This window comes from Eleginops maclovinus, chromosome 16 (genome assembly GCF_036324505.1).
Source record: "Eleginops maclovinus isolate JMC-PN-2008 ecotype Puerto Natales chromosome 16, JC_Emac_rtc_rv5, whole genome shotgun sequence".
NCBI lineage: Eukaryota > Metazoa > Chordata > Actinopteri > Perciformes > Eleginopidae > Eleginops > Eleginops maclovinus.
Genome location: NC_086364.1, coordinates 21,344,683 through 21,358,800, shown reverse-complemented (window position 1 = coordinate 21,358,800; position 14,118 = coordinate 21,344,683). Strand labels below are relative to the sequence as shown.

The 14,118-nt window shown below is 44.2% G+C and overlaps 1 protein-coding gene across 4 annotated transcripts in view; it reads right to left on the bottom strand.

Annotated features, from left to right (window-relative positions):
- LOC134878142 (RNA binding protein fox-1 homolog 2-like) overlaps positions 1–14,118 on the bottom strand; it is a 52,215-nt gene that overhangs the window by 23,109 nt on the left and 14,988 nt on the right. For 3 of the 4 annotated variants that reach the window (XM_063903988.1, XM_063903989.1, XM_063903990.1), the window contains exon 3: positions 280–486. In XM_063903988.1, the coding sequence (XP_063760058.1) occupies positions 280–486 (207 nt within the window). Of the gene's footprint in view, positions 1–279; positions 487–10,230; positions 11,203–14,118 lie in introns of those variants that run through there. The other variant, XM_063903991.1, reaches the window with a different exon arrangement.

The following is a 14,118-nucleotide window of genomic DNA, read 5'->3' as shown; positions in this document are numbered from 1 at the left end:
ATAGTGTCTTTCAAATGTACGTGGCCCAAAGATCACACACTGCACATTTGGTTCAAGAGATTGTACAGTTTTTCTGAAGATAAACAAAACATAAATGACACAAAGCAATGTTTACAATCTCAGTCTGACTTATTAGCCTCCTAACAATTAAAGCAATTAAAAGGAGGTAGCTCGTAAGCAAGGATTTATGAAGCGCTACGACTGCAATATTACTGAATACAGATAATCAAAGGTCCTTTAATTCACACAAAAATCTGATTCTTAATTCTGCATGCTTACATTGTTGTTGTTGTTGGGGGAGGGAATGGGGGTGGCTCCATTGGCCCCGACCCCTACCTCTGCTGTGCTTTGGCCCCCAGCAACAAACATGGCCCCGGGGCCGAACTCTGTGCCCGGCAGCCCGTTCTGAGGAGGGGGTGGAGGGGGGAACGCTGCGAAGGGAGGGGCCACCAATCCCTCCTGTCCTCCTGTCGAGTCCTGAGCACCCTGGGGGAGAGAGAGAGAGGGACGAGTTAAAATATGGGAGCAGTGCTTATAGCGTCCTGATGGGGGAGATTGGGTTAAAATCCTGCCTGTTAAAATTCTCCCTCTTTCTCCCCTCCCCTCCCTCCATATCTCGGAGTTTGCAGTCAGCCGACCGTGAAATATTTACTGAAAACACATCTATTATTGAGGCTGAGAGAATTCGATACACGCTTTGAGATACAAAAGATGCTTCCACGGTTCCAACGGGAGATAAAAACCTCTAACTGTGCCTCGTCACCCGTGACATGTTCACCGCGGCTGCTGCTGCTGCATTGTGGGAAACGTGTTCCTGTTTATTTGTGGGATTTCTTTTAGACTCCCATCTATAATTCAGATTCCCTGCGTATCAGCCGGGAGTTCGGCCCCCAGGATCTGCTCCTCTGCGCACCGTTACAACTAGCAGCAGCCGGAGCGTCTGCAGAGGCTCTATAGCTGCTGCCCTGGAGCACACACACACATCTCATCTTGCAAGTGTGTGTGTGGTGACTCTGCAATGTTGCTTGCTTCAATCCCTGCAAACACACCCAAGGGCATCTTAACAATGTCTGTTTGCAGCAAAGAGTGAGAGGAATAGGTTCATTTTTGTATTGAACTGTTTTATGTTTTATCCGTTCATTTCTGCACAATAATGAATCATTCATATTTTTAAGAAAGGGGTTAAGAAATGAGACGGGGAGGGGGTGGAGGTTGAATTTCTTTGTTTATGTGCAAAGATGTTAGTATTTATTTCCTTTGTTCCTCAACAAATGATTCCAAATGTTCTAGTTTAGATTCAGGATGTAAATGATCTACAATCGTACAATGCTTGGCGTGACTGTATGTCATTATGGTCTTGCCAATAAAGCCATTTGAATTGAGACAAACAGCGAGGTCAAGGCTGTCCTCTCCACACCAGACCAGGCAGCGTGACACACAGCATCTCCCATCAACCCCTGCTCCTCCGAGGGCTGAATATGGGCCGGGTGAAGCCGGGAGACAGTGGGTCTCCAGACGGCCTTTTTAATTAGACCGAATAAGTGTGATGCCGCAGAGCAAACGCTCTCCCTCTAATCCTGCGGCCCGACTGCTCACTCTCCTCCTCCAGCTGAGGCTAGGAAACCCATCTGCAGCACAGACGGCTTCTGGGGTCTGCGCCCAAAAGATAAAGGAGGAAAGAAATCTGGTAAAGTCGTCCGCTGACACCTTTTACTGCGGCGAGGATGAATGTACGTTATGGAGGAATGTGTGAAAGCTGAGCATGTGCTACGGATCCCGACAGGAAGCATCAAAAGGCTGCGAGACAGAGACTGGGGTGCATTGACATTCATCGGTGAGGCATTAGCCGACCCGGGCTAGGTGTTCTTGTTAGGACATGTGGGCTCTTCAGCATGCACTAGCCCGTACTCATGAGGGTGTGTCCCATATGCATAGTAAAGCCCGGGGGTTACGCACCTACACACACACATTGAAAATGCTGGGTAGAAAACAGAGTATTTAAAGAGTATTTAGAAGGTTAGAGCTGATTACACAAAGAGGGATTAGACTTAATCACGTACAAAGGGTGCTCAATCATGTTTTAAGTGTCAGATAATCAGAGTCACAGAGGGTTTGATTTAAATTGGATTTGATGAATAAATACAAATTGACTGGACTGCTGGGTATCCATGACCCAGGGCTGCACAAATGTCCTGTTTTCATTTTATTTAGAGCTTTTATTGAGGTTAAGAAATGAAGCTTTGAATGTCTTTCCTCATATTTTAGAATGCTTTGTTAAATCTTGAGCACTTTTAGGTAAACCAACTCTCCCTGTAATGAATGAAACTCCTGAGTGTGTGCCCCTGTGTGCAGCGAGTGTGAGGGCAGCATTTCTTTTGACCGCAATACAAATTCTGTTTTTGAAAAGCTGAACACTGACAAATATGCGCAAGGGCAGAGTGTTTTGTTATTGAAAATATGTAATAAAATTGGAAATGATTTGTTACCGTTTCTCCGTATTTTGACTAAAGGACTTTTTGGAAAAGTTTTACAGCTTTAAAAGCTTTGCAGCTTTTCAAATGTTGAGAAATATAGTATGCGGGCGCTAACGTCACTTCCATAACCCCTGAGCACGTTGTATCTCAATATAAAACACGTGTTCTGTGATATTGACCGTGGTGTGTTGGTATTATTAAGATATAATAGCTGGAGTGCACACTTGAAAAGGATTTGGCTGCTGCTGATAATGCAGTCCTAGTATCATCATGTGCTCTGCAGAATATGCTTAAGGGCGCCAGAGAAGCAGCTCGTGGCTCATAAAAGCTATTTTGTTTATCCTATCCCAAGGATCCTAGCTGAAAAAAAAACGGTGAAGCCTGAGCCAAATGGACTAGATGTCACAACACAATGCTTCCACATGATGTCATGATGACTAAAATAAATCCATTTCAGTCCTTGTTCGTTTATGGGGATTTTTCCCTTTCCTGAAGCACGTTTTAAAGGTTTGTGCGTGTAAATGGTCTGCAAAGGCTAAACTCCCAAAGGTTAGGGTTAGACTCCTTTGTTTACTTCTGTAACATAGTGACACCACTCTGTAACACTCGTGCTTCTATTGACTAGCGCTCCGACGCATTGTACGTGATAGGCTAAGGGGCGGGACATCTCTAAGCTGTAGACATGTCACAACAGATCAGATAACCAATCAGAGCAGACTGGGCTCTGGTTTCAGACAGAGGGGTGAACAGAGGAGCTGCAGCACAGGCAGTGTGAGAAACATAAAGAGCTTTCTGAACATTAGAGCATGGAGACAGTAGAGGCACTACATACTGATATGAAGCTGAGAATGAGTATACTAGGGCCTCTTTACGGGTTTGTTTTACCTAACTAGGTATAATGATTTTTTACTAAGCTTACGATAACAAACGACAGAGGGCAGTGTTAATTGATGAACTAATAAACAGGCAGGTGAAATGGAAGTCGTCAGTAGAAGAAAAGCTGGAGATAACACCCCTGTTAAATCCACACAGGCATTCCTGACCCGCTGACTGAGGAGCAGTACTGCCCTACATGGCAGCATCATATAGTCCAAAGGAGAGGAGGGGTGGGAGGAAGGAAAAGAGAAATAATGGAAAAAGGAATGGGCAGGGGGGGGGGGGAGGGGGGGTTAACTGGAGGGGGATTATGGGAAAGTGTGACACGGCGTATTAGAGTTATATCTGCTGCAAACTTTCCACAGGTAAGAAAACAGGAGGACTCAGGGAGATAAAGAGCGAGAAACGTTTTCAATCTGATACAACAAAGAGGACCATCTGGAGGAATACCTATTCATCCATTCACTCTCCCCTCATGCACACACACACACACACACACACACACAGACAGGCAGCAGTTGTGTTACCTGAGACACCATATGTTTTTCCATACACGGTGAAAGATGAGGGGGAGGATGGGAGGACTGTTTTTTTTTTTTTTGCACGGCAGACCCTGTCGAGCGTGTCTGTCTGCAGCCTCTCACCACCCAGAGAGAAGCAGACACTAACCTGCTACTGAAGCTCATCAAACATGCCAATTCAGAACCATTCGTCTGTTCATTTAGCGCCTGCAAAGTTGCGTGTTTGAGTGTAGAAAAAACACCCTTGAACAGATTCTTCTCCCTGTGCAATCTGCCTCTTTTCTCCCCCCCCCCCCCCCAACTCCTACCCTCTCTTCGCCTGCCACGCTTGATGAAAGCCAGAGGGAGATATCTTATAAACCCCCCACACCTCCCCTCATTCAAGTCATTCAAAGATTTCACATCTACAGCTCTGTGATGTCAATCAAAGCGTAGGCCGCCGCCCATCTCCTTGTATGGTCGCCTTTTTGGAGAACCTCCTGTCGCTGCTTCCTGACTTTTAGCCGATCAGATTACACAGAGACTGCTCCTTAGAGATAAGTCAATAAAGTGGTGCAGGGATGCCGTATTCTGTAGGACATCCCGAGAATTAAAATTGAAAGGGCTCCCTCTGCAAAAAAGCCAATGGGATTTTTCAATTGGATTTCAGAATATTAGATCTGTGGCTAAAAAACGTTTGCGATACTAATACGTTTTGTTCAGCCGGATAATCGCCACATATTAACACCACTTCAAGTGCTAACTCATTTCCAGGCTTAAGGACTCATTCCTGCACCTGTTTATGATGCGCTGGCTAACAGTGACAAAATGTGCCCTCTATCTAAGCTCCGATTTAACCTAAAGGCAAATACAATGCTGTCTGTAAGTGTCAGTAGCTCGGAGTCTGACGGTGCTGAAGTCTGTGACACACAGCTCGTCTGTTTGTGACAGATCTGATAATCATTACCATCATCATCATCATAATCTCACTGACAGCCTTTCTCTGACGCTACGACGTACAGGGCAATACGACAACAGAAGGCCAATGCACAATTCAGATTTGGTTTCTCCTTTGTACATATTACAACAGACTAACACTAATGTACAACCTAAATAATCAGAATTGAATACGAGGATGGTGTTCTTGTTCTGTGTTCTGTTTCATCATGGCTCGCTAGTGCAATTACAGAACAACAAAAGAACAACACCGCTCGCAAGGCTGTCATTATTTTTATAGCTTCACCACACAGCTGCTCATAAAAGACCACCCACTGTTGGTCAAACAGATTGAGATATTTGAAGACATTCCCGCGGTCTGTTACACAACTATTACTATTTCTGTTATTTCTTGAAATGTTAAAGATGGATTTAATGTCTCACTTAGAAAATATTCCCCCGATGAATCGATTACTGACTTTAAAACTGTAATTACTTTGTTCAATTATATATTTATTCATAAAAATGAGTATATGTTGTTGACATTTTGGAAGCTGGCATGTCAAAGGAACACTGAAACCTGAACACTAGCATAAAAGGGCCACTTTGAATATGATGAATGCTTCTTATAAATGATGAAAAACACACGTAACCTGCCTCAGCCCGTCATTATCCAGACGCATTATGATTCATGTGTCAGAGCTATGACTTCCTCTGTATTACTTATTATGTGCTCGCCATGTTCAAATTGCTCATACCTAACCACTGATTGACATTCACTCTGTAAGTGTAGCGTGTAACCTGCAGTATGTCATTTGGAGCAACGAGAAGAGTGGAGGGGGTATATGACGTCTTTGACAGGCGATTTTATAAAACACACAGCTGTCTTACTGTTGGAGATATGTGATGATGACAGTCCATAACTCTAGCAATTTATTGTGTATTTTGATGTGGAAATACTACTTATTAAATAGGTATTTAATCCAGCTTTTCCACACTGATTGACAGAGAGTAAAATGACCCAGATATTTGCATAAAATGTGGCCATTTATCAAAGATTGTGCCGACTGCAAATTAGATAATGCACTTGTCTATGTGGCAGTTCAAAAAAACATTGTGCACCCTAATGAGCTTTATCCACGAGGATCCATAAAACCAATACTAAAGACAACGAAGAGAGCATCTGAATAATTCAATTTGCATGATGCAGTGCTAGTCCGATGAGAATAATTAAATGCATTCCTTCGTTGCTAATTCTGAGTATACGCAGCAAGAGGGGGATTTTCTTTTCAACACTGCTGTCACGACATCTGCAGAAAAGGTCCAATTTAAAAACCCAGCCGCACGGAGCGATGCTGCAGAGTCAGCTGAGGCTACGCTGTCAGCAGAGCTTCAACAGCACCACGCAGGGGGAGCAATCCTGAGAGATGCTGCATACATTAACTGCACCTATGTGCATTGCATCGCTAGAAAAGCATCTTTCTGTGCGTGTGTTTAGCGGTGAGGTAACGTGCCGAGTGTTTCCACACCTCGACCCACTGCGTACAGCCCTGGGCGGTGGCAGTTAGAGCAGCATTAGTGTCGGACAATAGCATCACGGCTGTACGAGCACAGAGAAAACAGTTAACCCTGAGGTGCAGCGGTGCCACGCAGTGCATTAAGGCCCCGATATTGAGGTGTCTGCACTTTGGTTTAGTGCTTAATCTGTGCTTAGACTGTGTTTCTTCTAATGTAAGAGCTGCTACACACAAGAAAACCTCCTTAAGCCCACAGAATAACTCCATGAAAGAAGCTAAAGGAAGTCGTGCAGCAATGATCACGGAAATGGTTTAAAGCACTCGCTGTTATCCCGCTTAAGTCAATGTTTTTCTGAATGTGTTTTTCGTTGAACGCCTGAAATAAAGTCTGTGGTTAAAACAAGCTGAACAGATATTCACATCTTGCTCTACGACATAGAGCACCTCGGTGAATACCCCACTGGTATTTGTCCAGAGGTTTAACGTGTCTTAACGGATGCTCAAAAGTGTCTAAATGAGACGACCAAACGTCATCACGCTGAACATTAGCCGCCTTTAGCTTCGCGGTGGTGAGTTGAAGTCATGTGACCGTGCTGTAGTTCCTTTATACACTTACATTTGCTTTTTACTTCTGGAGATTGCATTAAGACATGTTTTCTAACTATTACAGCACGTTAAATACTACATTACGGTCACATGACTTCCCCTCTCCAACGCTAAGAGGCGGCTAATGTTAGCTCAGTGGTTTATGCTTCAAAAAACATAAACGTGGTGTAAATGTGGAAATTATCCTGCTGAACAAGCGTGCAAGTGTCATTTACGTGGGTTTGCCACATATATTCATTTCAGCGATATTCCAAAAGCAGGCCTAAAGGAATGCGTCACCCCTGCAGAGCTCTAGACGCAGTTGGCAGTGTAAATCCTCTTGTTTTAACCTGACGCAGCAAAACCAACAGGTACTTGTCAACATGTTATGAGAGGCAGCTGTGAAACTCTGTCCCTTTCTCATGAGCCACACTATCTCACACACACCCACACACACACTGAACCCTGAGGGACACACACTTGGGTGTGGATCTCTTGCAAATTCTTTGAAGGCCTGTTGTCGTACGCTGGCTAACCAAGCAGTCTTGTGGAGATAATATGGGAGGTGGTAGAAGTCAGGCGGCCTAAGCAGTCAAATGCTATTCAGCTGCATTGCAAACCACTCAGTGTAACAGCGGATTGGATCGACACCTTTCCTCGTGTGCTCAGAGCCAAGCAGTTGGGTTAAAGGGATGATGCAACACCTCTGGACTTCTACAGATACACTGAGAGAATCAGCGAGAGAGGGAGGGGATAAACTCAATGTGCACATGAAAGTTGGCCAGTTTTTTGTTCTGGTTTTCCATTGGCAACATTTTTGAATAGCACCTGGTATTTTTATTGGTCAAGGTTTCAAGCGAGCTGAACCAATACTTAAGGGTGGAGTGAACACACTGCAGATCTGAATAAATCATCACTAGCTTGTCTTTGGAAATCCTGCAGAAACCCGCTGTTTATAACCAGCTACGCTACCGCCACGAGCGGTCGCAACGTCAGCCAAAGTGCAGAAACTCCTCTGTGTGGTTGAGGTGATTCTTTACCTGCTTGCATTAAAGAGGTACTATCCGCAGTGGAAAATGAAATAGAGATAAAACACCTGGTACCAGAAGGGCGTTAAGTCAATTGAAATGAGGCACAAAGAGGTAACAGTACTGAGGTGTCACCCAAAACAGTGGACTGTACCATAAAGGTTTACGTAGACAATGAGCCTGGTGGTGTGTCACCTTTAAAGTGCATTCCCACATGGAACCAACACCAACGCCTGGTAACACCTTTGTATTTACTACCATCATCTTCCATATGGCGTCACTTTCAAGTTTCCAATCTGTTTAACCCACAGCTGCAGGGGGGAGAACAAATGGTAGGGGGAGAGAGGACGAGTAAAGAGACAACCTCTACTGCACCATGTAAAAGCAGGATTCTGTATTTGAGTTCTAATGTGGTTGCAGGACGTGCAGATGCATGAAGAGGGTCTGTTACCAAACGTGTGTTGTTGCTGTGCATTCATCAACAGCAGCTATGTGTTTCTGTAGTGCTAAAAGAAAGGGGGGTAAACTACTCCTGGCAACAACTGCTGTGTGTGTGTGTGTGTGTGTGTGTGTGTGTGTGTGTGTGTGTGTGTGTGTGTGTGTGTGTGTGTGTGTGTGTGTCTGTGTGTGTCTGTGTGTGTCTGTGTGTGTGTGTGCGCTGAAACAACTGTGCCTTGGCACCTGTCTCCCTCAATCGTCAGACAGATGAAATTTAAACTGCATGGACAGCATGGATGACACCGTCGAATCGCTCGGCAGAACCTCGGCCTCCACCCCGCCCGTGCACATGACGTGACATGACACACGCACAGACATGTGGAATATAACATGACACATGTGTGCAGTCAGCGTGGCGGCCGGGGCATGCAGCACGGGCTGTACATACATGTCAACGCAAAGCGAGGGGGGGGTGGGGGGGGGGTTGCTATCTGGTGTCTGAATGTTCTTCCGCAAAATCCCAGCAAGCGATGCCTCCTGAAGGCCCAGAGGAACCCAAGAGCAGGAACATGCTCGAACAGAGCCGGAGAACCTCAGGCTGTCTTAGACGGACACGCCCACTGTAGGCTAAGAGAAGCCTACCTATTTCTCAACTCAAAACTCAGCTTTTCAGAAGTGCTTTCAATCTGTCATTATTGTTGTGTTTTAGATATTTGTGTTTTTTTATGAACTTTAGGATATAGTGGTTTGAGTTCCATGAAAAGCACTCTATAAGTAAAATGTATTATTACCATCATTAGCATAAACCATTTTTTGGTGCAGGGATGGTGTATTTTTGTAGGCCAACCTGGATGTTAGCATCGCTAGGGTTCCCTCGACAGAAAGCCAATTGGATTTCTCCATAGGATTTTGCAATTCTGCAGAAAGTAAGATCAGTTGCAAATAAATATTTATGCTATTTACATGTTAAATATAAATGGACACATGAATACAGTCTCCAGAAGTAAAAAGATAACGTTAGGCTATAAAGGAACTACAGCACGGTCACATGACTTCACATCACCACCGCTAAGCTAAAGGCGGCTAATGTTGGGCTATAAAGGAACTACAGCACGGTCACATGACTTCACATCACCACCGCTAAGCTAAAGGCGGCTAATGTTGGGCTATAAAGGAACTACAGCACGGTCACATGACTTCACATCACCACCGCTAAGCTAAAGGCGGCTAATGTTGGGGGTGGTGACGTTTAGCCCTCTCATTTAGCCCTCTAGTTAGCAACTGCGGACATCCACCAGTGGGATATTTACTGATGTAAAACATAATATCGTAAGATTGTGATGAACACTGATCTTTTCCTGACCCATCAAAAAAAGATAAACGAACCAGAACTGCTAAATGCTAACTCATTTCCATGTTTTAGGACTCATTCCTGCACCCCTCCAAATGGTGCAGTGTTAAGTAACTATGTTTATAGAGTGACATGAATGTTGTCAGCAACATACTACTCAACAGACACTCAAGTGACAGCATGCTGCAGAAATACAGAGCAGTTTAAACCCAAGATCATGATCTTTTCCCCCAGGAATCATCAAAAACACACGAGTGCAAGGGGTTAAAGAAATAGAAAAGTAAAAAGCTGCAGGGACAAGCCCCACTGTTTCTCTGATGCTCTGCCAACTATCTGTCAAAAAAAGGCCTCACCTGGGCCAAGCCACAGCACACCCCCCTTTAAAAACAGGCCATAATATAATATAAACACCGGCAATTACAGCTCCAATCAAGCCGAGCTAAACCAACGCCACGGCATCATCAATCACTGTTTGTTTATGCTGCGACACGTGCACGGTTTAACGGAAAGAAGCTGGGAACTTACCGGTAGCATTGCTTGGTAGTACAGCCCCATCATGGTCTGATCTAGAGGAACAACTGCTGCCCAGTTCTCCCCTTCCCTCTCGTTTTCTCCTCCTCCTCTCCCCCGCTCTAAGACCATGAGCCGACGATGGCTTCAGTCCACGTCTGTCTCACACATTCAAATTCTCCCTCGTTTCCACTCCCCTCTTCCTCCCTTTTGGTGTCCCTTCTTGCACTCCTCGTCCAGCCTGTCACTTTTTTTTTTCCTCTGATCTCCCTCGGGCCTTTTCCGTCTTTCTTCCTCCCTGACAGCTTCTCTTTGCTCTGTCACTCACACACTTCGCCTTACTGCTTCCTCTTGTTCCCGCCCACCTCTTTTTAAAAACTTTCCCTCCCTCGCTCAGTCAGTCCCTCCTTTATATATATCATCCATCCCCTAAATCAGAAAGATGTTGTTTCCCTTCAAAACCCACTGACAGGAGAAAGGAGATTCTTCTATCCACGATAACAGGATCAAGTCCGTCCTTGATAGATACCATCCATCCCTAAAATCAGAAAGATGTCTTCATAACCCCTCGAGAAAAAGAGAACCAGGAAGGAAGGAAGGAGAATCTTCTATCCATGAGTGCATGAACAAGTCCCTACATTATCCATCCCTAAATCAGAAAGATGTCTTCAAAAAAAAACCCGAGAGAGAGAGAGAGAAAGGAAAACAGGAAGGAGGATCTTCTATCCACAGGAACAAGAAGGCGACCCCCACTGCATTGCAGCGTTTTTTTGATGATTTATTTATTGCAGCTCCAAAAAAGCAGCAGTAGGTAGGTAGGCCAGTCTGTAGATAAGCTAGGTAGCTAAAGCTGCGTGGGTAGCCTGCTCGATCTCTCTGCTGCACATCACAGAGATGGAAGAAGTCGCCCGGATACTGAACCTCAACATGCACATGAATTTCGCTGCATTGCGCCCTTTTTTTTTTTTTTTTTTTTAAACTGGCTCGGTTCCTCGCTTCTTCCCACCACTGGTATTGTTATAGGAGGCGCTTAATTGGCTGAGATGAGAGTGCAGTTCCTTGCGCCGCATTTTCATATGGGGGAGGGACTGAACTCTGCATGGGGGGGAGGAAGGAAGGAAGGAAGGAAAAAAACCATGATGCCAAGCTTTCAGACATCTGCTGAGGCTGGCGAGAACTGATTCCAGAGGGATGGTAGGGGAAGTGACTGGAGGGTGGGGGGGGGGGGAGGGGGTAAAATAAGGCAGCTATAGGCTAGCACGGTGGATGCTAGCGAAAGATAACGGGATAAATGGATAAAGGGCCGGGTGAAAGAAAAGAGAGGCAGGGATGACAGGATTAGGGGCTGTAAGTGAGGAGGATGAGAGGATGAATAGGGGATGATCTGAGGATTAAACACACACACTGTGATAAACACACACACACACACAATGTACACAGATCATATTCAGGCGGCTGCACTTTGGCTGGCACACCCAAACAAAAAGAGCTATATATACACAACACACACTCATCAGTTCAAACAGAGGCCTGCCTGCTTCACACACACACACACGGACACACACACGGACACACACATGGACACACAGCAGATAATCGATGGAGCAGACTTAACTTTTTATAAAGGAGTAATCCACAAGACTTTCAGGAGGTTTGCAGTCAGCCATGTGAGAGTTATGACCGGAAATAAGCCGCGCAGAGAACGATTAGTGTAAGAATTAAACTAACTGAGCAGTTTAGCATTAAGGTCTTTCTGAAGACCAATACAACACTAGACATATTATACACGTTTTACATTTATTGATTTTATTATTGACCATTTACACATTTTGACGTTACCTTCTTATGTTAAAATAAATCGTTTTATTTTATTAAATATTTAACTTTAACTTATTTAATTTATATTTGCACATTTTTAATTGAAATTCTTAGGTTTGTATTAATAATTGTATTCAATTTAATTAAAAATGATCTACTTTTAACCTATTTTCTGAAGTTTATATACATCTATATATTTTATTTGATCTTGTATTACGAATTCTTATGTTAATAAAGATATTCGTATTATATTTTACTTTATGTAAACTTGAATTGAACATTACTTCCCAAATTTATATAAATATTTGAAACTATTTTATTTGATCTTTAATTGCAGGTTTTTATTTTACTTGATAACTGTAACGAAACCCACTTTCCCCCCAGGACAAACGATAGTATTCAGCACTTCTTTAAATATAAAAATACCGTTGTGGACAGGATAAATCAATTCAACTATAGAAATAACAAACAGAAGAATCCAACCTGAATATAATCATTAATAACAGTCCTAGAAACTTGATGTAAATTCAGTATTGCTGCTGCTTAGAAGTGATAGGGCAGTGAGAAGCTTCTGTGTGTTTGTTGTCTACCCGGATCATTTCTGTGACCTAGACAGCAGGAGGCCGACTTTTATGGCCCCAGGGTCAGAGTGGCCATTCACACACAAACATTTACCTCTAAATGTGCAGCAGCAGGGACCCCCATGAGCCTGTCATCACTTAACACACTCGTATTGACACAGACAGGCCTGCAGGCAGCTCAAACATGCACACATAACACCAGACAGGCATCACCAAGACTAATGTACTGCAGCCACGGCGAGCGGACCGGACCGGGCTAGCCCCTTATTAGCATGATAACCAGCAGCCAGCGGCCGGGAAACTCCCTGTGTGTGAGCTCAAGGGCAGAATACATGATCAGGGACGACTTTTAAATCATTTATTAAACAAAGGCTGCAGCGGTTCAATTTAACAGATGAGTTGAGATGTACCGCACGTGTTCTGTGCCCAGGTTTCTGTCTTACAGGGGAACAGGCAGGACTGGATCGCGTGTGTGATGGCGCAATACTTTGTGTAATATATTACGTAACTGACCCTTTATTCAATATGCGACTAGAACTCTACTAATCATATTGATGTCTTGAGTCTGCACTGTCCCTTAGGTGTAACATTGCACCGTTCCCCAAAGTGGGAAGATTCCTTCTGATTGTGAAAAAATAACTTATTTGGTTTATTTTGACTGGTATTGCATTTGCGATATTAGAGATATAACACACTCCCCCTCGGCCTGAATCGCCTCCACTGGCCTCTTTTGGTTTACCTCCGTATCATGATGACATCACTACATAACACTCACTCTTCTATTGGCTTCGGATCGAACACATTGTACGTGATAGGCTAAGGGGCGGGACATCTGTAAGTGTTTGACCAATCACAACAGAGAGTTCAGAGTGAACCATGTACTGTTGCAAGGCCATTTGCATGCATGAATTAAATAAATTGACACTCATTCCGCCCCCCCCCACCCCCAATACCTCTGTCGTTTCTCTCAGTGAGGGAGCATTGTCTTTGTACTGTATTGCCGTCTTTCCTGTCCTGTTTGTCTTTGAAAATGTAAAATCAAATCTAAATGAAAAGTAAGTTATATTTTATTTTGTAGTTTTAGCGTTTAAACCTCATTTTGAAGCATCAGACAGATTATTGGGGCGTCCAATTTCACGCATCTCCATTATTTCTCATGACGGTACTTGTATTTCTGACTGTTTTTCAATAGATCAATGCAGTGACTCCCTCTGTGAGTCTCCCTCTCTCCCCCTTGGTGAGCTGTTTTCCCAAGTTTTACCAAGCCGAGTAGAACGTGTAACAACAAAAAAAACAAGACAATGAGAGGGGGTTGTAAGAATCTCCCTTGTTGTGATTTGGGGGGAACAGACCAACACTCCCCTCCTGTGGCACTGCCAGAGAGCTGCACATCCCTAACACCATCCAGGGACGCACACACACATGCAAGCTCTCAGAGAGACACACACACAAACACAGGAGCTGTTTGAGCCGCTCACTGCTATGCTGCTCGGAGGTAGATAAG